This window comes from Dromiciops gliroides, chromosome 4, assembly GCF_019393635.1.
Source record: "Dromiciops gliroides isolate mDroGli1 chromosome 4, mDroGli1.pri, whole genome shotgun sequence".
NCBI classification, from domain to species: domain Eukaryota; kingdom Metazoa; phylum Chordata; class Mammalia; order Microbiotheria; family Microbiotheriidae; genus Dromiciops; species Dromiciops gliroides.
In genome coordinates, this window is record NC_057864.1 from 179,468,832 (window position 1) to 179,494,125 (window position 25,294).

The following is a 25,294-nucleotide window of genomic DNA, read 5'->3' on the forward strand; positions in this document are numbered from 1 at the left end:
CGGCAGGCAGACTTGTTTGCTGGATTTTTTTTGAGACATGCAGCAGGGTGGGAAAGAGAGAGGTATTGCACTGGAACATTTTCCTTTCCTCCTTAAAAGGGCCTAGGGGATGAAGAACAAGGGCCTAAGTGTTTAAGTACAGGTCTGGGGCACTTTGAAAAGCTGCTCTGCTTTGGGTCAGATAAACCCGCTTTGCCCTGGAGGTAAGCCTAGGTAAGCTATCACCTGGCCTGAAGTGTGTCAATAACCTTTCCCAGACCCTTGCCAAGAAATCAGCACAGACACCACCTTCACTTACTGGCCAGTCTTGGTTTATTTTAGACTTAGCTTTTGCTTCACAACAGAAAGGAGGAAAAAGGTGAGGATAAATCCTTCTCCTCCCGCTCCCCTAGCCCCTGACTTCATAATGTCAAAAAGTCTCTGGAAAAGCTAATCCCTGAGGAGTCTGAGGGAGGAAGCCCTGACACAATAAGGCAGGGCCAGACTCATTCCTGAGAAGAGAGATTGTCTTCAACAGCCCCTTGTGTCCTGCTTCATGATCTAACGAATCTATTTTGAAGTGCTGGGGCAGGATGGATTCACTCGTCCCTCCTCCCCTCCAAAAAATCCGCCCCCCCCCCAAAAAAAAAAAACCAAACCCGTAACAGCCTTTCTTTCCTTGGCAGGCTCAGGGACGAGCTCAAGGTGAGTTAGGGGCAATAAAACTTCCATCTCTACCACTGAGGTTAGCCTCTCAGACAGAACAGAGAGAAAACCCCCAAACAGGCCTGCTTGCCTGCTTGCTTGTCATCATCTGGGAGGCCTCCCTTTTATATTCTGAAAGGGGCTTCAGCATCAGTTCAAAAGCCGTGAAGGCTACGCCTCCCCTGGCCTTTGTGGAAGTCCCAGGGGAGCCCTTGTCCCCAAGCCATGTTCATGACTGACTTCCATCTCCTGCTTCAGAGGGAGTGAATGCGGCTGTTTTTACAAGGCTGAAGTCGAAAGGGAGAGAGAACATTTAGTGAGGAACAGTGGGCAGTTAGGAACCAGTGGGCTGTGGAGAATACTTCTGGGCTGCCTCCCCTCCCCTCCAAGTTACAGCAGCCTGGGTGCAGAGAATTACTGGCCAGCTCTGCCCCTTTCACGACCAAGTACAAAGTACCAGGGTAAAGACAGGTCCTGGCTGTGTTCTCTTTCTAATCCTCTCACATGATTTATGCTTGGGGGTTTTTAGCACATGCTCCAGAGACACAGGGCAAGGGTTAACAGTAAGAAAATTCATAGGGTTTCTCTTACATGAGGCAATCCAGCAGATATGAGCCCAGGAGAAATACAAATGCAGGACGATTTTTTCTCTCCTTTAACTTTTCCCCAAGATCCGTTACCAAGATTTTTAAATAGGCACATGATTCCACCACGAAGAAAAGGGGCTCCCTAATTCTCCATAGTCTGAAGTATATTTAGACCCCAAAGCCCTTCCTCCCACTTAGCAGGAAGAAGCAAATTGAAAGTGCACATGCTTAAAAAAAAAGTCACATTAAACCACAACTGTCTCCACATGCAATTAACCTATCATTGTGTCTTCATCTCAGTGCAGAATTTTGGTTTAAAAAAAAAAAGTTTGGAAGTGTGTGAAGGGCAGGACACCTGTGTTTTTCTGTGGGAGAGCAGGAAAAGGAGTGGCCACCAGGACAGAGACCCTGAACTGGAGAATAAATCCCTTAGGCCGGCATTCTCTCCTGGGTGCCATTTGGTCTGGTGAGAGGCCCTTGGGACAGGTTAAAATCACTGTTGGCAGCTCCTGGCACCACCACGGCCTTGTTTTCCACAGGCCATCAGGGGGTGGGGAAGGAAAAGCAAAGCTGGGTTCTCCATTCATGGACAAGAAACCCCCCAATAATAATCAATGGAATCGGGTCCTTTGGCATATGAAGGCAGTAACAGGACAGCAGGCGAGCAGGGAGCGTGAGCAAGCAGGCAACGTCATGGTGGGTGAGGAACCAGCCAGTGAGGGAGCGATGTGTTCCCCCTACAGTCCACGTAGATGTAGCTTTGGAAAGCCAGTTGTTCTGTATGGCTCAGATAGGAGCAGGTCAGGGTACCCCTAGAGAGGAATGAGGCCGTTATGTCACCATGGGGAGGAAGTCTTTGACCTCCAAGAGGAGCCTGGCCTTCTTGGCCTGTCCTTTTGGGTTTTTGAGGCCACCTCTCTCTAACTTTTGCTCTCATTGCCATTCAGGGGACCCGGCCAACCAACCCCGGGGGCCCTCAAGGGAACCTTGGGACAGCAATGACTCCACCTCCCCAATTCTAGCTTATAATAAGCCCTTGAGCATCTGGGAAGATCACAGTAGGTGTGTGTCTCTTAAGAGCAAAAAAAGGCCTGCAAAGGGAGCTGGGGTCTTCTGATGCAAAGGGCATCACAAAATCACAACAGAGTCCTCCCTCCCACTACACCCTAAATCCTTCTCTGCCAGAAAGTTTTATATCTGTAAAATAGGACTAAGAAGACTGGGGAGAGGCTGGGAGGGGGTGAGGAAGAAGGAAAGGTGAGGCACAGTCTTTGCCCCCAAACATACTTACTGGATGTGCTGAAGTATATTATGGACTTTGATTTTCAACCAGGTACAGATGTTGCTGAGAGATTAAGACACACACAGAGCTCTGGTTATTTATAGTAGCAAAAGAGGAGAATGGTTGTGTCCCTCGCCTCTCAAAGTCTTCATACTGCTTCCCCTTCGTACCATATGCTACATTAACCTGTCATCAGTCCAGAAGATCCCAGCAGGCAGATGGGAGAAGGTTCTTGGGTGCAGGGGATGTATGTGTGTGTCCACTCCCATCTGTTATCCCCAGCTCCAATAATGAAACTGACTTTGACTTTGTGATAGCAACCTCCCCCTCCCCCAGGCCTTTATACCAGGTACCCCAAAACATTTGCACAACACTCTCCAGCCTACACCAGCATTCTTCTTCAAAGGACAGTCTTCCTGAACTTCTTTTGGTGGTTACCTTCATGACCAAAGAGGATCAAAATGACATCACGATTTGGGGGTCAAGGTACAGTGTGTCCAACTGTGGCTGATCAGACCAAGGCTCTGCCACAGGTTGGGCACAAATTCATGGACCAAAAAAACTGCTTACTAGTTCCTAAAGTACCCAGAGTTAGAAAAGTCCAGCTTTGGTTTTGAATGCCATTTGAAGCCCAATTCCAATTGGAAACTGCTCCTTAGAAATGTTTCCTAATGGTCAACTCATTCTGCTGGGTAAGGGGAAAAGGCTGGGAGGAGTTTTGTTTTTTGCAATACTCACTATGTGTTTTCATCCGCTATCTTGCTGGTTACTGAATAGAGTATCTGCCAATGAAACATGTATTATCAGCCACAGCTATCATGCTCCACCTTTCCCCACAACACACATGGTGGGCGGGGCTAGCCAACGGGAGAGGGATGCCAGCACGGGATGGGAGTCACCTGTTCACTGCTCAAAGGGCCGATGTGTAAAAGTTTGCTTTCTTCCATCTGCCCCACAACGAGTGACAAGTGGAGGACCTCGATGCTGAGCTGGGTCACAGTGACGGGGTAGTAGTTGTTGTTGGTAATGTTGAGGACATTCTAAAGAAGAAAATGAGAGAAACAGAGACAGAGACAGAGAGAGAGAGATGAAGCCAACCAACCATCTCCAGGGCAGATGACTGGAAACAGATTCTGCCTGAATGCCAACAGTCCAATAACTCTACACTCTGACAACCTTAAATGTCAATTCTCAAGTTGTAAAGGACCTTACAGCAAGGAGTCCATAAGAAACTCTCTTAAATCACTAAAGGATGTAAAGATCACAGCTGCTTTCCCTAGAAGCGAAACTGCTTCATCACCGACTTTCAATAGTCATATACTCTCTCTCTAAGGTGTTTGGGATTCAAGATTCCCCACCTTCCCTGATTAAAATTCAGAGCATGCTCTTCACTCTGGAACCAATCAGAGCTTTGCCTTTTTTGCCAAGTTCCCAATCCTCAACATAAAGGGGCCTTACTAGCCACAGGATTAGGGTCAATGACTCAACCAGCCCCAACTTGACCCAGAGTAACAGTACTGGACAGCAGGTTGGAAAAAATCTGTTAATAAGGAAAATATGTGCCTGTTGGGGCCTTAGTCAGAGGGTCCCCAGAGATAACATACCGTCACATTGAGGAAGATAACATTGTCAGAAAAGGCCACCACTGAAGAGCTGAGCCCAGCTGGTTGTACCTCGATAGAGCGGGGGAACAGAAAGAAGAAGATGAGGGATGACATTAGCAGACAGGTCATCACTGCCAGGGAAACGTACAGCTTCCTGTGAGAAAGCAAGGTCAAGAGAGGTGGGGAGAACAGAAGAAGCCTGTGAGAAAAGGGGACTTTCCAGTTTCAGGATCCATGTTGAAGTTAGTTCCATTAGAGACAAAACATTTTCCCAGTCAAACAAGCATGTTAGATACACCTTGACTATGTCAGGCAGTGTGCTAAGCACTAGGGATACAAATAGAAAAAAGAAAATCCCTGATAAGACTAACACTTATCATGCTTCAGTTTAGAGCCTGGAAAAATGTGGTCCCAATACTAGACTGTAAGTTCCTTGAGGGCAGGAACTGTCATTTTTTTTTCATGTCTGTATCCCTAGTACAGTGCCTTTTAATAATTATGATGTCTGAGATATTATCTCATACCTATCAGACTGGCTAAAATGATATAAGGGGAAAATGACAGATGTTGGAGGGAATGTGGAAAAATTGGGACATCAATACATTCTTGGTGGAACTGTGAACTGATCCAACTATTTTGGAGAGCAATCTGGAATGGAATGGAATTATGCGCAACAAGTTATAAAACTGTGTATACCCTTTGACCCAGCAATACCGCTATTAGGTCTGTTTCCCAAGGTGATCAGGGAAAAAGGAAAAGAACTTATATGTTCCAAAATATTCATAGCACCTCTCTTTGTAGTGGCAAAGAACTGGAAATTGTGGCTATACCCATCGATTGGGGAATAGCTAAACAAGTTGTGGTATATGATTATGATGGAATACTATTGGGCTAGAATAAATGATGAGCTGGTTGATTTTAGAAAAAACATGGAAAGACTTGCTGGAAATAATGAAGAGTGAAATGAGCAGAACCAAGAGAACACTGTAAACAGTAACAGCAATGTTGTTAGAAGAACAACTGTGAAACAACTAAGTTATTTTGAGTATTATAAATACTCAAATCAACAACAAATGACCTGTGAAGGAGGATGCTAGTCATTTCCAGAGAAAGAGCTGATAAATAGAACTATGTATAGTATGGTTTACACATATATCTGTGTGTGTGTGTGTGTTGTGTACACACATTTATATACATTCATACATATACACATATCTGTGTCTAATGGTGGCCTTGTCTATTTCGGGTGGGGAGGGAGGAAGAAAAAAACGCAGAGCAGAGAACAATAAAAAACTCAGAAGCACAGAAAAGCGGGGTAGTTTTGAAAATGTGTAGTATTACATAGTTTTTTTAAAATAAAGCATCAAATAGAGATTTGTGGTTTCATATTGAATCCTCTTTTTGTGTTATGCTGTGTACAAGGAAATGGGTTAGGGTGGGGTTTTTTTTGGCCTTTTTGTATTTAAGTAAGTTCAAAATGAATATTTTTTAAAAAGAAAAACTTCTCATGTCTTTTCTTCCCCTACTTCTAAAGTAATTTTCTCTTATGACCTACCAAGGAAAGAGGAGAGGGAGGGAGGAAGGAAAGAATGAACCCTTGTATCATATCACATCATATCAAGCAAAATATAATCCCACATCACATCCAAAAATGTCTCTCATTTTACAAATTAGTCCATCATCTCTCTGTCACACAGAAGGCCCTTAAAGGTTTGTGATGCATGACTACTAGTCAAAGCAAGTGCTCCAGTCCAAAGATTAGGTACATATTATTCATGTTTGTATTATGACAAGCCCTATATTTCTGTTCTTGGCATGAGTAACTTAAAATAATTCATTAAAAAAAAGATATTGCTTCACATATACTATAAAAAACCCTGGTCTGCTCACATTGTCTGGTGTAGGAACAAGGGTCAGAAAGCATCTCAGTAGCTCTGATGCAGCCCAGGCACCAACACTACTTTGGACAACTGGCCTGGACTGCAATAGGATGTATTTCAAGTTGTATGAAAGCAGCATCATGTGGCAAGGCTTAATGATTGCCTCCAAAGGGTTACCAGAGGAAGAATGAGCATCTACTTTCCATCTCCATGGACAACAAGACGATCAAGTTTCAATTACAATAGAAAGGATAGTGAGTAGATGGTAATAATTTCCTGACAGGATAGAAGTAGCCAGAGCATCTCTCCCTTGGGAAGTCTTTCAGAACAAGAAAGACATATACTATCTCTTTTGTTGTTGTTCAGTCGTGTCTGACTCTATCCCATTTGGGGTTTTCTTGGCAAAGATACCAGAGTAGTTTGCCATTTCCTTCTCCAAATCATTTTACAGATGAGGAAACTGAGGCAAACAGGGTGAAATGACTTGCCCAGAGTCACACAGCTAGTAAGTGTCTGAGGTTGAATTTGAACTCAGGTCTTCCTGACTCCAGGCCTGGCACTCTATCCTCTGTACCACCTAGCTGCCCTATGCTATTACTATTGAACTGCCTAAAAGTAGGGACAGCGCCAAGAAGAACTTCAGAGGGTGCTGACCTGTTTTTTTTGTTGTTGTTTTGTTTGGTTTTGGTTTTTCTGATGAGGCAATTGGGGTTAAGTGACTTGCCCAGGGTCACAGAGCTAGTAAGTATCAAGTGTCTGAGGCCGAATTTGAACTCAGGTCCTCCTGAATCCAGGGCCAGTGCTCTATCTACTACTGTGCCACCTAGTTGCCCCTGTGCTGACCTGTTTTTAAAGACAGTTATTCTCAATATCTGGAGCCATCTCATTTATTTCCCATGCCATCTCAGCACCCAGCATAGAGTCGTGCAACACAGGAGGGGCTTTATAAAGGTTTGTGGAATGAATAACAGGGGACACTTACGTTCTCCTGGGCTTCAGCCTCTGGTCCCCATATGGAATGAGGGCCACCAGCTGTTTTTCTAGCTCTGCAGAGACAGAAAAAGGTAGCAAGTTGTACATAAGGTTTATGATCAACTTTTCTATTATACCATGTCATTGGAAGTGCTGGTTTAATTCCATAAATTAAAAATTAAATAAATTTTAGAAAAATAAAAAGGTAGTTGGGAAGGGGTCCTAGGGAATGCCTATTTCTATTCCCCACAGCCCAGCTCCTCAGGAAACCTCCACAGGCCCACATAACAGAAGAGTAGGACGATTCCACCTTTGGCTTATAACAACACAATTGAGGGGGGAAAAACAATTCATGAATCCCAGGTTAAGAATTCTGATTTAGGGGGCAGCTAGATGGCACAGTGGATAGAGCTCCACGCCTGGAGTCATTATGTTCAAATCCAGTCTCAGACATTTACTAGCTGTGGGACCCTAGGTAAGTAAGTCACTTAACCCTGTTTGCATTAGTTTCCTCATCTGTAAAATGAACTGGAGAAGAAATGGCAAATCACTCCAGTATCTCTGTCAAGAAAACCCCAAGAGAGGTCACAAGAAGCTGCACATGACTGAACAGCAAGGAAATCATTTCATTGTTGTCTTCATTCCCCCACACCTCACACAGTGCCCAGCACATAGGAGATGCATAATAAATGCTTGCAAAACTGAACTGAATTAAAGATACCCCTCCAGATCTTTGCAAGAGAGGAAGGAAACAAACCTTTGGGAAAATCTTTCTACTCTAAACTGATATTGCCTGGATAGATGAAGAAGCTGCCTGAAGACACACTTAAGGGGCTGAGGGAATCAACCATGCTCTATGAGCAGATGGGGACTAGATTTTAGGATGTACTGGAAACTCATGCTATGGTATAAGCAATATGCAGTCATGATATAACTTATCTTTGACTCCCCCCCCCTCCACCCAAACTCATCCCTCTTCCAGTCTTTTCTATTTCTTTCTTTCTTTCTTTTTTTTTTTGTTAGTTTGTTTTTGTTTTTGTGTTGTTTTGGGGCTGGGCAATAAGGGTTAAGTGACTTGCCCAGGGTCACACAGCTAGTAAATGTCAAGGGTCTGAGGCTGGATTTGAACTCAGATCCTCCTGAATCCAAGGCCAGTGCTTTATCCACTGCGACACCTAGCTGCCCCCTTCTTTTCTATTTCTGTCCCAGGTACCACCATACTTGCTGACACCCTCGTTTGAAACCCTAAGAGTAATTTAACCTTCTGCTCTTCATTCTCCCTCACCCCACACTTCCAATTAGTTGTCTTGTCGACTCTGCCTCCATATCTTGAATCCACCCCCCCCCTTTTCTCTGCTCATACGGTTATCATCCTTGTTCAGGCCTCCTCACTTCTTCCTGCCTGCACTACTGCAAAAGTCTACTAACTGGGCAGCTAGGTGGCCTAATGGATAGAGTACCAGCCCTGGATTCAGGAGTACCTGAGTTCAAATCCGGCCTCAGACACATAACACTTACTAGCTGTGTGACCCTGGGCAAGTCACTTAACCCTCAATGCCCACCAAAAAAAAAAAGTCTACTAACTGGCTTTCCTGGCAACTTCATCAGAAGAATGGACAGCCAAAAGTTAGGGACAACTATGGACGGAGGACACCTAAAGGGACCCCGACTCAGGTCAGGTTTGCTTTACAAAAGTTCTTACTGGTTTCCAGGCTAAGTTCCAAGTTCAGGAAAGGACAAAGACTCACCACTTGGGATCTCCCCGGTCCCCTGGCAGGTGGGGCAGGTCACAAAGCTTGAGTCAGCTGAGCCTGCACAAGGCACACAAGACATAATGGACTTGCTGCCATTGATGCTACAATAACTGGAGGCTTCATTAGCAACAGCTTGGTCTCCGGAAAGGATAGATTTGCTCTCACTATTCTGAGAGCCAAACCTGGACGCTGTCTCACCCATCAGGAAGGAGATCTTCACTTGTGGGAAAAGAATAAAGTTTTATGATGAGTTTTGGTCCCTGCATCTTTAGTTGGAAGGATTGTAGAGGCTGCCTGGCTTTTTACTTTCCTGAAAGCTCCCTCGCTTTCCTATCCAGATCATTAAGTAATGCCACAAACTCCCTCAATGCCTTTAATACCCTACACAGTTGAAACTTTAACTTCTCTCTCCTTTTTACTTTAAAGTTTCGTTGATGCTTTTTGGTTTTGCAAAAGCAATTTCTGGATATAGTACACCCTTCTCGTTAGAGCCTTTTCTTGTAAAAAGAAAGATAATCAAGCAAAACCAAGCCACAAATGGGCGTCTGAAGGTGGGTGTAACATTCTGCACCTGTACTCCCCCAACCTCTTACTGAAAAGAGGGATTTAACCTTTTTTCCCTCCTGCCCTGCACAAAAGTTATCAAGTAAATGAAAACAATTCGTTTATACGGTGTTTCTCTTCTTATCAAAAACCACCCATCGTTCCAACTTCTTTCCTTTTCTGAAGGTGACAAAAGCAGAAGTTGTTTTCACGCGGAGAAACGAACACAGAGCCGTGACTTCCCTTGACAGTTAATAAGTTGGTTTTGATTTCTTGAAGGGAAAGGCAACAGGAAAAATGCAGGGGAGAGGGGGAGGAGGGAACGGGGTGAGATCTAGAGAGCTCCTTTTCTTCCTTCAGGATAAAGCTGATGGCTGAACATGGGGGGGGGGGGATGTTGAAAAGATCTTAAACTGGCGGCGATCCCAAGGCCAAAGTGAAAGCTCTTCTTCCATAGAGGAAGCTAAGACACAAACTTGGGGGAGCAGGCGGAGGAAGAGGCAGGGCGCTGGCCGGGAGAGGCCTGCTCCCCGGGATCCCTGGGGGGCTCCTAGGAAGAGGCCAGGGCCCCCTTCCCAAGCCACTGCTTTCCGAAGACCGTGGGGGTGGGGCGGGGCGCAGGTGTGCGGTGTCTATGATCAGGGCCCCCTCCCCAAGCCTCTGCTTTCCGACGGGGGGGGGATGGGAATCGGGGGAGGGGGAGGTGACACCTGTGCGGAGTTTCTGGTCCAGGCCAGGGGCGCGTGGGCCGGGATGCCTCGGTTCGGGGATGTGGCGATGCACCCAAGGGGGAACAGGTTCATCCGGCTTGAGCCAGGGGCAGCTAGCACTCAGTTTCAGATGGGGAGGGGGTGTCTCCAGCCCCGCCCCCTCTCCCTCTCTCCAGATGCCCCCTGGCACCCACTGCTCACCTGCTGGAAGAAGGGTAGAAGGGAAGGAGGCCAGAGCCGGGCCTGGGACTTGGTCATGCGGAAGTGGGGCGGGCAGGACTCTTGGAGAGACCCGCGAGCTCCTTACCCAGCAGCGGGGTAGCGGCAGAGGTCGTAGCCCCAAACGTCCGACTCTGGAGCCAGCGGACAGTCCCGATCAAAGCCTAAGGCCGGGAGTGTGGGCCCCGCCCTCTGGAACCACCCTGAACCTGGAAAGGGCGACCTTCTCCCGAGCTCCGCCACGCCCCCGGCGAGTCCACTTCCAGCCCCAGCCCCACCCCCACCGAACGCCCGCCCTTCCCTCCCCCACGCCCCAACTCCCATCAACCAGCCGAGGCTGAGTTTAAGCGACCTTTATTAGACTGTTTCAACAACAGGTTGCATTACAGCTGCAGAGAGATGTGTGGTCCAGCCCCGAGGCGCCACCTGCAACCCCCACCGTAAAGCCCACTTGGGGCTGAGTTGCTCAAAGGGCCCCTTCAGCAAACTAAGTCCCAGGTGCCCGGATCGTCTTCCCTCTGCCTAGGAGCCCCTATAAAAATACGTTTTAAATAAGAAAACAGGCTTCCTGGCCAGACAATCTGCACCCCACGGCTTTATTTAATAGCATTCTGGGTTATACTGTAAATAATTTTTCCTTATTCATGGCTAATGATTGATTATAATCATCCTGTTAATTATAAATACCAACCAGGTAAATAACACTATTTAACAACCCATCCCTCCCTTCTCCAATCAAATACCCCCGCCAGAGGCCAGACTCTTCTTTCTCCTCATTATGAATATTTCAGTAACGTTTCTAAAAGATTGCACCCTCCTTCTCCCTTCTCAGACCACACCCAAGACTAGCTGGAATCCAAACACTTTCCCTCTACACAAAAGGGGGTAAAATCCAAACCTTTCCACTACTTTCACACCCTGAACAGATTGCATCACTGTACCCGTCCCAGGGCACTCCTCAAAATCCACTTGTACACCATCCTTTCTCCATATTTTACCCGCCCAATTAAGAATAGAGAGAGGGCCCCATGCTACTTCTGACCAGTTTCTGCTAAAAGAAAAGCACTCCTGTGCCCCAATACTCTCATTTACCGATCTTAAACTCTATTGGAATTAATATATGACCCTGCCTCTCTCTTTTAAAAATATTCCTATTTTTCCGTACTCTTGCAAAATAAGAGGATCTCTCCATCATCATTACTTAGGGGGAAAAGGTATTCATTAAAATTGACCTCCCCAATATCCTCTAGTTATATTAGCAAAATATTTTATACTACCTATTTTTCTTAAAAAAATTTTCCTTAAAGAAAAAAAGTACATAAAATGACTACAACTTGATGCTGCTCAGTAGGTGCTGGTGAGTTAACTCCTCCTACCTCCTAACACCACTGAAATCCAGGAATGAAGAGGGTGGTTATTCTTTAATGTTACTGGGAATCTTTGGAAAACAGATTTTCCAATGACAGCTATCTGTGCAAGGAAGTGACTTTCTTCACCAAGTATACTTTGTGTGGTAGTAGCAGTATTAGGCTTAGGTGTCACCTCGACACCCAGGAGTGAGGCTACCCTGAGAAAGTTAAAGGAGCTATGAGATTAACTTAATAGCATCTTCTCTTTTCAAGGGCTTTCATATTAAACAACACATCAAAACCAACCAGACAAAAATAGCAAAACCAGAAAAACGTACTCAACTTCAATACAAAGAGAACGTTAATTCTAAATAAAGTTCAAACCATTGTCTTCAATGCTCTCTAACAGGGAGAAATAGTGGGGAAAGATAGAGTCATTACTCCAAATCAATTTTTAAATTGTCTTCCTACTAATCCAGTCTAAAGTAAAAATTTAAGTTCTGGTCTTTGATTGGATCCAAAGAATACTGTGACGCAGATGATGAAGTTGCAATGATGAACTACATATCAGACTCTTTGGGTTAAAAAATAAAGAAGCAAAGTCCTTCTACCCCACACCCCAATAACAGAATAAAGTCATCTCTGAGCAGCAGGCTGAGTTATTTAATACAACAGTTCCCTCAAGTCGAAGGCAGCTCCTCAGTATCGGTGAGTGTACCAGTCATTGTTGTTGATCTGCAGTAATTCAGTCACAACCTGCAGGATGTTATGGTTGTGCTTCTTCAATAACCTCAGGTTCAGCTGCCTATCGCAGAACCCCATTTCAAAGAGATGGGCCATCAGGGCTGCCGTCTGATCTTCAGAAACTATAGGCTGTGCACAGGCAACAATAAAATAATTCCTTTACAATTTATTCAAGCATTTCTTTCATACATTCTCTGTATACCTCTAGCACATTCAAAACATCTTTTGAAAACACAATACGAGCCCCTTTTATGTTATGTGTGTGGCAATGAAAACTGGGGGGGGGGGGGCCACAGGGAAGGAACAGATAGTTCATCTAGTCCAGCTGCCACATTTCAGATGAAGAAACTTCAGCCCAGAGAGTTTAGGTGACCTGCTCAGATGAAAGAACCAGATAACTCAGGTCTTATGACCCCAAGTCCAGTACTCTTTCCATTAGAGCATATTGTCTCTCAATATTTCAGAAGAGGGGATAATTCAGAAAGTAACATGAATTGGTAGTTATTCTTTAAGGAGTCAGAAGGAAGGAGAGAAGAAAAGCAAGAGTATGGAGAGACCTTCTCAAGATAATGATTATAGGACAAAAAGTTAGAAAAAATGAGAGACTGAGATGGAAATGTGGCAAAGGAAATTTAGACAGCTATCCAAAGATCTGGGTCAATAACTATTTAAGAACATCTCTTCTTCTTGATGCTTTTATGCCTTTTCACAATAGAATCAGGACAATTACCAATATATTCACTGGGGACCTGGGCAAAGTTGAACAAAATAACATATACACTGACCTGAGCAGTGACTGGTGGCCCTGCAAATAGGGCCTTGTAGGCAGAGGCAGCAAAAGACATAGCACCCTTCACCAGCCCTCCAGTAATGCTATTCCCATGGTAGTACCTATGGAGGAAGGATAAAGTGATCTCAAACAGATAAGGAAAACAACTACTCTTATAAGATACTCTGGACTCCAAATAGATTCCTCAAAAAAAAGGGGGGGATTCTTCAAACACAACAAAACATACACACACTTTTTTTAAAAATCCAATTAGGTAGCTTCTTATTTGTTTTTCAAGTTCAAATTTTGGTTCAACTCTAGGGTTCAATACCACAGTTGCAAGGAATTCGTACTAAAGAAATCTGATTCTACAGGCTAGTAGCCCCATACCCACAACACCAAGTATACAGTGGGAAGGAAAGGAGGAGGAGAGAAGGAAGGGCAAGAGGCAATTATTCTGAGTTAATCCAAGAGAAGCATCTCTCAATCAGTTCTCTACCGAAAGAAAGCCAATTGATACTAAATCAACAAAACAGACCAATAAAATTCCCAAAGAGAATTAAATTCAACAAATATTTAAGGATGTATTGCATAAAGAGTATTGTGCTAGGACTTTGGAAAAACATGTTTTAGTAAGACTGGAGTTTATGGAATTATGGACAGAAATGGAATATAGTATGCACAGTAGGATGGAATTATGACAAAAAGGAAAAAGGTAGTATTTTGGCAGTATTTTAAAGGCTCAACAGAAAAAAACCAACCATTTGGAAAAAGGAAAATGGGAGGGCATTTCCGGTCTAGGGAGAAGAAAGGGCAGGCTGTGTTTAGATGACAAGCAGTCCAATCTGGTTTGAGGACAGAGCCCTTGGAAGAGAACAGCTGTCACCCTAACTGTAGAGGGCCTTGAACAGGGAGAATATTGAGCACAAGAGTCATATTAGATCTATACACAAAGAAAATAAGTGTGAAAAGATGGTTTTCAGGGCAAAGATAATAGTACTAGAAAACTATTGCTATAGTTGCTAATGAAGACTATACTAGGTGGCAGTGGGACAAGACATTAGAGGATAGGGTTGAGAAAGATTTCAAAGACCAAATCAGCAATATTTGGTGACTAACTGGATGTGAGAGGCATAGAAAAGCCAAAGACAATATCAGTTTCAAATTGGGGAGGGGGATAGTGATGTCACAGATAAAAACATGAAGAACAGGTTTCTAGGAGTGAGTTAAACTGTGAAGACATTAAGTTTGGGGTGCTAATGACAGATCAAGGTGGAGATGTCCTATGGGCAGGGGAGGTTTGAATAGGAAACTCAGCAGGGGGTCAGGCTTGAAGCATAAATGCAGGCATCTTTTTTTTTTTTTTTTTGGTGGGGCAATGAGGGTTAAGTGACTTGCCCAGGGTCACATAGCTAGTAGGCATCATCTCAATAGGATTAATGATTGAAACTGTGCACATGAAAAAAGAGTGCATATGTACACATACACATGTGTACATACATGTATATATGTGCATGCACACACATGTATGCATACAAGAGGCTGAGGACAAAACCTTGTGGAAAAAAGCCTTAAGAGTCTATAAAAAGGTAGAGAAGCCAGTGAAAGGCAGAGAAGGGGCAGGAGGGAATCTGGGGAAGTTTGCTGCACTGGAAGCCAAGGGAAGAGAGTCCACAGAAGAATGTAGTGGTCAACAACAGTGTCAAAGGCTGCAGAGAGGTTAATCCAGGAGGAGGTGAACTGAGAAAGCACCAATGGACCTGTAATTAAGTGGTAATTGGTGACCTTTGAAGAGAATGATTTCAGTAGAATGATAAAGGTGAAAGGCAGATTTGTGAGGGGTTACAGAGAGTGGGCAGTGGAGACAATTTTCACTAAGTTTGGCTATAAAGAGCAGGAGTGAATTTGGATAATCACTGGATTGGAGAGATCTGAATATGTCTGTAGATAGAAAGGAGCCAGATTGAAGGGGAAAAGCAAAGATACAGGAGAGAAAGGGGAGAGGATTGCTGAAGTAAGGGATGGGATCCAGTGCAGAGATAGAAGGGATGGCTTCAGTAAGGGGTAGGGAATAATTGTTCTCTGAAAGAGGAAGCCAGAATAAAGAATGAGTGATAATGTTGAGAAGTGTGGAAGAGAGGAGTTGAGAATGTACCCATCAGATGGCCTCAATCTTCTCAATGAAGTAGGCAGCTAATATAAGTTTTAAGGATAGGGAGTGGGGGCAAAAATACAGTGTGGAGCTTAAGAGAGGAAAAGGTTTGTTTCCCATCAGCAAACTAACGTCAGTTTTCCTGCTTTAGAATCATAGATTGTGCAGAGAAGGGGAAGGGAGGGGGTTCAAAGGTCATCTAATCCAACCCCTTATTTTACAAATAAGAAAACTGAGGCCTAGACAAGTTAAGTATTTGTCAAAGGTCACAAAGGTAGTAAGTGTTCTTCTGACTCCATATCCACCACACTTGCCATTATACCAAAAGACCTTCTTGGTCCCTACTCTGCCCATAATGATATGACTGTGTGTGTATACATATACATGTGTGTGTGTGGAGGGGGGTGAATAGGGAATGTTTCTGGTCTGGAAAGGTCCACAGTCTTACACGATAACTTCTGCTTTTTAAGTTTAATTTATTGCACAACCATTTTAAGAGAAATGGAAATGCAAGAAGAATAATGGATTACTTTTGTTGCTCTCTAAAGACTAGCATAGGCACTCTTAAAATGAAAACTATACTAAGGGCTATGTCCAGCTGCTTCTGAAGAGGAGACCGCACAAGGTCCAATTACCTTGAGTTTTCATAGCTGTTTTGTCTACCATTTACAAGTCCTGCTGAAGCCCTTAGTTCTGAAAAGAAAAGAATTATTGGTTAGAGATAGTAACAAAAAAGATGGAAATGAGTTTCCCACCTTCCCTTAGGAGCTATTTTGGGGACCTAAGTGTTTTTTCCCCTCTAAAATAAATCTTTGGGAAATTCTGTGGAATTAGATAAATGATAAAGAAAAAACATCCAAAATGCAAAGCAGCTAATAATTGGGTAGGCTTTCAGTAAAAAAAAATACCCCTGATACTGTCATACAAATTAATGGTCTAAATACTTTAGATCTGTAGGATACTACATAACCTCTTCAAATTTAATAAACCTAAGTTTGGGAAGAACAGAAATAAAAGTACAAGAAACAAAACAAAAAGAAAAATTCAAAGTCCTGGGACTCACAAAGAGTAACATAAAAAGATCATTCATCTCCTCTTCCTATTGAAAGTAGTAAAGAAGGAAAAAGCCCAAGTTCATCAGTACCTCCTCTTACTTGATCAGGAACTGGAGAAAATTCTTGAATGGTAACTGGAAAGTCTGTTTCTGCAGAATTAACATTCTGAAGAGATGAAGGACTGCTTCCAAAAAATAACATTGAAATGAAAAGTGAGATACCCACACAGATGTAGTGAGAAAAAAATCAACATAATACAAATGCATAGGAAATGCTTTAACCTTGATTTGGGCTGCCTGACCCCAAGAGGACCTAGAACTTGGCTCTTACCACAGGATTCAGAGTTAAGTTCTAATAGCACTGGCTTCTTTTTTCCAGATATAGTGCTCATGATAACTTTACTTCCCAGTGTCTAGCACACAGTAAATAATGCATGAATGTCTGCTAAACTGAATACGAATTAAATGATGACAAATTCTAGCTCCCACCACACTGAAAGAGTTGATATACCTATTGTCAATTCTTGATTACTTTCCACACTAATGGATCAGTGGTGAATAATGTATAAATAATTTATATATTTGCTTTTGAAATGCCTTATGCTTTTTCTACAGTAGATTTAACTCCCTGATTACACACTGCTCATGCTAATCTGTTTTCACTACCTCCATCTCTGAGACGAATAAAAAAGGGAGAGAAAGCTCAACCGCATACCAGGTATCAAGAGGGAAGCTAGCTGGTAAAAACAAACTCCAAAGTAGATATCTAATCTATACAGAAACTAGCTAGTTTGCCTTTAATTTAATATTGGCTAAAATTATTCTTTTAAAATTAAAGGTCAAGCGGTACTGGGAAGTATACTATCTGTATCCACACTGTGCCAAGTGGGAGGAAAAAAATCTGTTCTCATGGTGAAGAAAGATATTTCAAGATGTGGCTGACCTCTCTCCCAGCATCCAGCTGAGTCCTGGGAGAGGCAAATGATACCTGGGCGGCTGTTGTGGAGGCCCCACTACTTCTGGAGTCAGAAGCACTGCATCCAGAGTCTGTGATGTTGTCAAGATATCATTGATACTGTGCACTTGCAGCTGGTTTTCCTCTCCAGGGAGCCCTTCATAAGCCTCAGCTGGTTCTTGCTCATCCTTGACCACCTGCTCTATCTCCATGAGCCGCTCCAGGCCTGGCTGTGAAAGAGCAGAACTATACATGGACTCCCCCAGGGGGCGGCTTGTATCGAAGCACTCAGGCAAGATGATGATGTAATCCTCAGAAGAAGCAGAAGAGCCTTGACTTCGGACTTCATCTTTAAGTTCCTCCTCCTCTTTCTCCTCTTCCTCCTCCTCCTCTTCTTCCTGGACAGTGTCCTTTTTTTCATCACTCACCAGTCTCTCCTCAGGAAGAATGGAATTTGCTAAAGGATGAAAGCAACCGACTTTTAGCTGCTCTGTAAGCATGTGGCATTGCTAGCCAGAGCAAAACATGAGGCACAGACTGGAAATAGGAATCCAAGTGGGGATGGGAGACCAAGAGCAGACTGCCTGCTGGCAGAATCAGGGTGATGTTCTAGTCAGGGGGGAGAGGACTAAAGAGAATACCATCATAGCTCAGGAGAATAAGACAAAAACACTTCAAAGAAGCATGACAGATGGAGCTTAACTGAAGGAGCAGCCACCTGCAAGGAGAAGGGCAATCACTATGACTGCTCTGAGACAGGGGCTCAAAACAAAAACCTGCCTGTTGGTTTACTGTAACCATCAAAACATTGGAGAAAAAAGTTCTGGATGGTGAGTCCTGGGTGACCCATTTAAAGAAGGCCACATTTGGGGGCAGCTAGGTGGTACAGTGGATAGAGCACCGGCTGTGGAGTCAGGCGGACCTGAGTTCAAATCCGGCCTCAGACACTTAACACTTACTAGCTATGTGACCCTGGGCAAGTCACTTAACCCCAATTGCCTAGACCAAAAAAAAAAAAAAAAGGCCACATTTACTGGAATTGGTCTTCAATAAAGTCACTCAGTAGAAAATAGGTTAAATTTCATTTTAACAAATATAAACTTACTAAATTCTTTAACTGTTCTGGAAATCAGATGTTTAAAGAGCTTTTAGAAATAATCAGCTGCTGGCTTGGGCTCCATGGTTTTAGTCATAATGGGATCTGACTTCTAGAAACTGAGTAAAAATGTGCACTCACACCCCAAAATTCTCATTGCCTGTGGCTGCTGCCATAATTTTCTGTGCCCCTCCTTAGGAAGAACTGGACAGGTATCCTCCAAACCCCAAGAACAACTCTAAAGATTGACTCACATGGGGATATCTCTTTGCTGAAGCCATCTAACTGGACTAGCTGCCTCTCCGCAGTGAGCTGGGGCTGTGACTCTCCTTCCAAAGGAGAGAATGGAGTTCGGACAGCTTCTTCACTCCTGATCCCGTAACTGAAGCTGTCAGGCAGCATATGCAGAGAGCCTAATGAATAAAAAGGACTTCCATCAAAACCAAATCCTTTCCCTTCAATTTTTCTTTCTTTCTTTCTTTTTTTTTTTTATTTTAAGTGAGGCAATTGGAGTTAAGTGACTTGCCCAGGGTCACACAACTAGTAAGTGTTAAGTGTCTGAGACCGTATTTGAACTCAGGTACTCCTGACTCCAGGGCCAGTGCTCTATCCACTGCGCCATCTAGCTGTCCCCTTTCCCTTCACTTTTTTTTTTGTTTGGTTGGGTTTTTTTGGTTTTTTGCGGGGCAGTGGGGGTTAAGTGACTTGCCCAGGGTCACACAGCTAGTAAATGTCAAGTGTCTGAGGCCGGATTTGAACTCAGGTACTCCTGAATCCAGGACCGGTGTTTTATCCACTGCGCCACCTAGCCGCCCTTCCCTTCACTTTTAACCCTGCACTACCACTAGAATGGTAGGGGGGAGTGGGCAGAAGCTGCTGACATACTCACTCTGCAGGGACTTAGGTCTTCGAGGTGGATTATGGTCAGGGGCAGCATCCAGAGTAAGGGAACGGATTACGGTTTCACAGACAAACTGGGTGCCACTCAGGTCTTCTTCACCCTCTTCTGCAGGAACTGTGCTATCAGCCTTATTCTTTGATGCCAACGTAGAATCTGAAAAAACACAAATCCTTGTAAGCACTTTGTACTTAACACAGTCAGGAGTTGTGGTCCAATTTATACTTATTACCTTCGATACTAGACCAGACAACAAACAGCAGCTGCCAATGTCACCTGAAGGTGAAGGCACTTCTTATGGTACAGAAAAACCACTCAAGCACTGAGACAAGTTTAAAGGGTAGCAGAAGGTAAAATACATATAAATATACATATACATTCTCTTACCAGGAAGCACTTTAAATCCTGTCCCTTCACTTTCCTCTTGTATCTGCCCCAAACCTGGTTTCTCTATCAAAGGGCTGTCATGTGGTAGAGGAGACATGCAGGGGGTCATATCTGAACAACAGAGACAAGAAGATGGTCAACCAAGAAAAAAGTATCACCTTTTACTGTTAAGGGTGAGTAATAGCCACAAACTTCTTGCCACTTCTCAAGTTTAAGGAGCCCAGAACTCTAGCTGCACAGGCCCCTCTGATAGACCAATGTAGGAAATACTAGAAGCAAACACTTGCTTTATGTTAATGACAAAGGTAGCTAACTATAAATCTGACTGTAAGGGAAGAAGTAGATATAGGCTTTAGCAAAAAAAATCTGGAGAGAATCATTAAGTAGATTTCTATTCAAGGCAGATGTGTGAAATAGCCACTGATCCATCTCTCGGAACTAAATCTCTTTGACATAAGGCTAGATCCAGAAGAGGAACAATCTTTAACATGTACTTTCTTTTTTTTTATTCATTCATTTGTTTGTTTGCTTATTTTTTTTAAGTAATAAGCATTTTTATTTATAGTTTTGGGTTCCATTTTTTATCCCTCCTTCCCTCCCTTTCCTCCCCCCTCCCTGAGGTGGTAAGCAATCAGATATGGGTTATACATGTACGATTATGTAAAACATTACCATATTAGTAATTTTGTATAAGAAAACTCGAATGAAAGAAAAAAAAAGAAAGTGAAAAATAGCATGCTTCAGTCTGTGTTCCATCAATATCAGTTCTTTCCCTGGAGGTGGATAGTATGTTTCATCAATAGTCCCAACATGTACTTTCTTATAGTAAAACACCAAGTTTCATAAAGCCTCAGGGGCAGTACCTGTGTACCTGGCAGCTGCCCATGAAAAAGAAAAAAGATGAGTTTAGTGGCATTCTTACCCACTGGGGTGTTGTGGGGCACTCGCTCTAGCTCTTGAACAATGTTTATGTCCAACAATTCAAATGACAGCAGATCCTGGAAAAGAACATGGATAATGTTAGCGGGGCTACTGCACCATGCTGGTGCCAAGAATTCTCTCTGCTCAACAGCCCACACAGAACCCTGGCACCATATCACCCAAGACTCTCTTCCCCTCTAACTCATGGCCCAGCACCCCTGGCTGAAGGAGAAAGGCTGAACTGAAATTGAGCTCTTAACTGTTCTAAAAGCAGGAGGAAGAAAATGCAATGGTAGTGGAGAAGGGCTGGCCATGTGACAAGAATAGCAACTGAAAGAAGGTTATAGAGGGGTAGAGGGTGACTGTCTCAAATCCACAAGAAACTGGTGCATTCTGCCAGTTACACAGGGGAAAAGGCACTAGCCATGGTTATATAAGGACCCGCAAAAGAGCCTAAACTATGGGCAATCCTAACATTAACTATGGAAATTACATGGGTCAGAGTGGATACAATCGTGACTTTCTCAAATAGGACGAAGGAAGTCCCCTTCCTTTCAACAGAGCTATAAAACTTCTTCCCCAGTACTCTCCCTGCCCCCTGCACCTCAAAGGGTTGGCTCTTCTACCTGGGCAGTGAGGAGATCGACGGATGGGATGTAGAGCTCCCTTTCACTAGAAACGTTTTTGACCTTTCGAGGGATGCAAATTTCTGTTCCCTCTGTTGACTCAGTCACTTCATCAATCGGAATTTCCTCTTTAGCAAGTGAGAAAGCTTCCTGTGGAGCCAAGCAGGATAAACCTCAGACCCTCACTCGAAATTTGTAAATCAGCTGAAATTGTTCACCCTCACTCCCCCCACCACCCTACCAATTTAGACAACAAAAATGAAAGCCATTAAAGTAGGGTAATTTCGTGAGTCCCTGCACCAAGCAGAAATGAAAATGACAACTTAATGGAAGCCAACAAAGAGCAAGGTTCTCAGAGCTACATAAACCCAACAAGTCAGCACAGGTTGGGATTCCTCTCAATATTTCAGAATTAAAGCATTTCCATTAATGCTTCTAACTATATAGAGATGCAAAGAAATTTAATGGCCATTCAAACTGAGGCCACTGGAACTAAGCCAGCTTAAAACATGTGACTACCCTGATGTATGAAAGCTAGTTCTTCATGTCTAGGAAAAGATACTTTTACATAGTCATTTGGGAGGCTTCTAAGTCACTTTACTGTAACTCCTTTATTCTGAGTAACTCAACAATTTGACAAATGTTTACTAAAGTACTTATTATTCATATAGCACTGTACTAGGAACTACAAAATATACAAAGTTTAGATAAGACAGGGTCCCCAAATTTTTGAAACTTATTGTCTATTAAGGGGGTAAAACAAAACATCACTAGAATATATACCATTACATGAGAAGTGCACTATTGTCTTGAAGCATTTTCATGGGGTAACAGTGACTTGGTTAGTCCTGGTTTGGGAATTCCCTGACAGAGAACTGCACCCCAGGCCAGTCCTCATGATTCTGCAATGGCCTCCATCTATTCGTCCCTAGTCAGAAAAGTCAGGGCTGCCCTCAGCCAGGTGTGCAGATAATTAATACATCTCACTTATCACTGTTATGCAGAATCCACTAGGTAGGATGGTTTGGCAACAACATATAAAATGAAATTGCCTCTCAATGACACGAATGGCCTAAGCCTGCTTCCTCTTTTTTTTTTTTGGTGGGGCAATGAAGGTTAAGTGATTTGCCCAGGATGACACAGCTAGTAAGTGTCAAGTGTCTGAGGCCGAATTTGAACTCAGGTCCTTCTGAATCCAGGGCCCATGCTTTATTCACTGCACCAACTAGCTGCCCCCTCCCTCCCTCCCTCATTCATTCATTCATTCTTTATTTATTCATTCATTCACTTATTTTTGCAGGCCTTTTTTATTTTTAAAAACTGATGGATAGGGGCAGCTAGGTGGCGCAGTGGATAAAGCACCGGCCCTGGAGTCAGGAGTACCTGGGTTCAGATCCGACCTCAGACACTTAACACTTACTAGCTGTGTGACCCTGGGCAAGTCACTTAACCCCAATTGCCTCACTAAAAAACAACAACAAAAAAAACCAAAACTGATGGATAGTACAACATGTCTATGTGGTTGTTTGTTGCTAAACTTTATAGAATGTGTGATTTTTGATTCAGCTTGAAAAATACTATTTGCTTTGAATCCTTGATTTTGCAATGAAACTCCTACTTTATTAAGTGTATTTGAAATGCTACCTATTGTGTGCTATTTAAACTCTTGCTTTCCTTGTATAAACAAAAGTTGAGAACTATCTTTACATGTAATGAGAAAAAAAATTAAATACTTTATTAAATAAATAAACTCTTGCTTTTGATATTTTGTATGACTACACATGTACAACCTATATCAAATTGCTAGCCTTCTCAACGGGGGAGGGGAGGGAAGAGAAAGAATTCGGAACTCAAAGTTTTAAAAACAAATGTTTAAAAATTGTTTTTACATGTAACCGGGGGAACAAAAATACTAAATAAAAGATTTTTTTAAAAAGAAAAAATAAACTCCTGCTTTCTCCCCTTTTCTGATTGTGCTCTTCCTTTGAAAAACTTCTAGAAACAGATAGTTTCTGAGAACTACTAGTGGATATGTAAAACAATAATTCTTACAAAAGAAATATTGATCTTTTAAAAGTTTAACATAGATATTTTAATACTTTAACTATAGTAAAAGGAGAATGGGTGATGGAAGGGCCTGGCATGCTATTGTCTACGCAGTCACAAAGAACTGGACACAACTGAACAGCAAATCGGAAAAAGGTCCGGTGTGTAAAACAGTTTATCTTTGGATTTGATGTTTGTCTTTGGTTTTACAAAGTAGATTGCATTTTCAGTATTTTCTATGCAATACAGTAAAATGTAATTACAATGCATCAACAAAATGGGTTAATTTTCTAGAAAAAAGTGGTTAAACAAAATGCTATATGGGTAAGGAGTTCATTATTAATGGGAGAAATAGGTATAAAGGAAGGCTTCCTGGAAGAGGTGGAATTTGAGATGAGCTTAAGAAGAATGGATAAGAATTCAGTATGTGAAAGAAGGAGAAAGGGCACTTCAGAAATAAGAGAACAGTGTGAACAATGGCATGGGGTCTGGAAAATCCAGGTTACGTTTGGGGATAGTTTGTCTAGAGCATTAAGTACATAAAAGTGAGTAATAGGAGCCAAGGCTAGAAAGGTAGAGTGGTACCAGACTGCTGACGATCTTGAATATGAAACAAGGGAGCCTGAAATTTACTTAGTAGGCAATGGCAAACTGCCTGAAGATTTTTTAGAAGAAGAATGACACAGGGTCTTAGGAATGAATGAATGAGAACAAGAAGACACCTTAGGAATAAACCTAAACCAGGAGTTCTTATCCTGGAGTCAGTGGTTTCTGAAGGTCCATGGACTGAATTTGGAAAGGAAAAAAAAATGGCATCTTTATTTTCATGAAAATTTAGCATTTTCTTCAATTATGAATGTAAGCAACAAACATTACTGTAAAGAGTCATAGGTTTAACCAAGCTAGCCAAGGGCTCCATGGCACAAAAAAAGGTTTTAAGAACCCCTCAACTAGACCAACTCCCTCATTTGACAGATAAGTCCAGTGAGATTAAGTAACTTGTCCACTGAACTCTTTCAAGAGCCTCCTAAAAGTGGTCTCTAGTTCCCCCTTTCCCCATCCATTCTCCATACAGCAGCCAAAGACATGTTTCCAAAGCACAGGCCTGGCCACGTCACACCCCGCCTAAAAAGCCTGCCTTACCAGACTCTTCCACTTTATTCCTCTTCCCATACTCCAGATTTCGCTAACACACGGCATTTCATGTCTTGACTCAGTGCCTTGGCAAACACTGACCTGGCCCCCATGCCTGGAATACTCTTCCCCCCAAACCTCTATTTCCCAGCTTCTTTCAAAGCTCAGCTTAGGCCATGCCTTTCACCTGAGGCCTTCCTTGATTCCCCAGCTACTTAGTCCCTCTTTCCTCTGGCCCAAACTAATTTTTCTTTTCTTTTCTTCTTTTTTTGTGGGGCAATAGAGGTTAAGTGACTTGCCCAGGGTCACACAGCTAGTAAGTGTTAAGTTTCTGAAGCTGGATTTGAACTCAGGTATTCCTGAATCCAGGGCCAGTGCTTTATATTCTGTGCCACCTAGCTGCCCCCCCCCCAAAACTAATTTTTATAAGTATTTTTTTATCTACTTGTACGTAGACATAAGCTGGGTAGTGCAGCTTGGAGTCAGGAAGGTTCATCTTCCCGAGTTCAAATCCAGCCTCAGACACTTACTAGCTCTGTAAACCCTGAGCAAGTCACTTAACTCTGTTTACCTCAGTTTCTTCATCTGTAAAAATGAAGTGGAGGAGATGGCAAACCGCTCCAGTATCTTTGCCAAGAAAACCCTAAATAGGGTCATGAAGAGTCAGGCACAACTGAAACAACTGAGCAACAAAATCTACTCACTGATAAGCACTGGGCTTGGCATATAAGCAGGTGCTTAATAGTTGTTTGTTAAGCAACTGATTGATCAGATTTATACATATGGAAAATCAGGCATTTGAATGAAAGATGAGGAAAGAATGAACACAGGAAGACCTATAATTAGGTCACTACAAGAGTCCGGATAGGCAGATAGTAAGAAAGACATGTATGTTATATCGGTGGCAGTGGGAAGAGAGAAGGGGATG

At 43.0% G+C, this 25,294-nt stretch overlaps 2 protein-coding genes across 7 annotated transcripts in view; both read right to left on the reverse strand.

Annotated features, from left to right (window-relative positions):
• Window positions 1–441: 441 nt before the first annotated feature.
• On the reverse strand, window positions 442–10,413 carry TMEM106A (transmembrane protein 106A). Its single transcript, XM_044000069.1, has 8 exons — window positions 10,218–10,413; window positions 8,758–8,977; window positions 7,020–7,083; window positions 4,158–4,311; window positions 3,453–3,593; window positions 3,292–3,335; window positions 2,563–2,616; window positions 442–2,083 (listed from the first exon to the last, which is right to left on the reverse strand). The coding sequence occupies exons 1-8, from the start codon at window positions 10,272–10,274 to the stop codon at window positions 1,963–1,965; spliced, it is 855 nt and encodes a 284-aa protein (XP_043856004.1). The 5' UTR covers window positions 10,275–10,413; the 3' UTR covers window positions 442–1,962.
• Window positions 10,414–10,573: 160 nt separating this feature from the next.
• NBR1 (NBR1 autophagy cargo receptor) overlaps window positions 10,574–25,294 on the reverse strand; it is a 34,729-nt gene continuing 20,008 nt past the window's right edge. For 3 of the 6 annotated variants that reach the window (XM_044001059.1, XM_044001058.1, XM_044001061.1), the window contains exons 13-22: window positions 21,187–21,336; window positions 20,562–20,637; window positions 19,640–19,750; window positions 19,244–19,408; window positions 18,609–18,767; window positions 17,247–17,715; window positions 16,394–16,485; window positions 15,885–15,942; window positions 13,114–13,219; window positions 10,574–12,457 (exon numbers count right to left, since the gene is read on the reverse strand). In XM_044001059.1, the coding sequence (XP_043856994.1) occupies window positions 12,284–12,457; window positions 13,114–13,219; window positions 15,885–15,942; window positions 16,394–16,485; window positions 17,247–17,715; window positions 18,609–18,767; window positions 19,244–19,408; window positions 19,640–19,750; window positions 20,562–20,637; window positions 21,187–21,336 (1,560 nt within the window). In that variant the 3' untranslated portion in view covers window positions 10,574–12,283. Of the gene's footprint in view, window positions 12,458–13,113; window positions 13,220–15,884; window positions 15,943–16,393; window positions 16,489–17,246; window positions 17,716–18,608; window positions 18,768–19,243; window positions 19,409–19,639; window positions 19,751–20,561; window positions 20,638–21,186; window positions 21,337–25,294 lie in introns of all 6 variants that reach the window. The other 3 variants (XM_044001063.1, XM_044001062.1, XM_044001064.1) reach the window with 3 other exon arrangements.

Excerpts from the sequence above, each read along its gene's own strand:
- TMEM106A (XM_044000069.1), bottom strand. The coding sequence starts at position 10,274 with ATGACCAAGTCCCAGGCCCGGCTCTGGCCTCCTTCCCTTCTACCCTTC. Across the intron at positions 8,978-10,217 it reads TTCTACCCTTCTTCCAGCAG|ATCTCCTTCCTGATGGGTGA; the intron begins GTGAGCAGTGGG and ends CCACAAGTGAAG. Across the intron at positions 3,336-3,452 it reads GCCCTTTGAGCAGTGAACAG|ATACTCTATTCAGTAACCAG; the intron begins GTGACTCCCATC and ends TTTCATTGGCAG.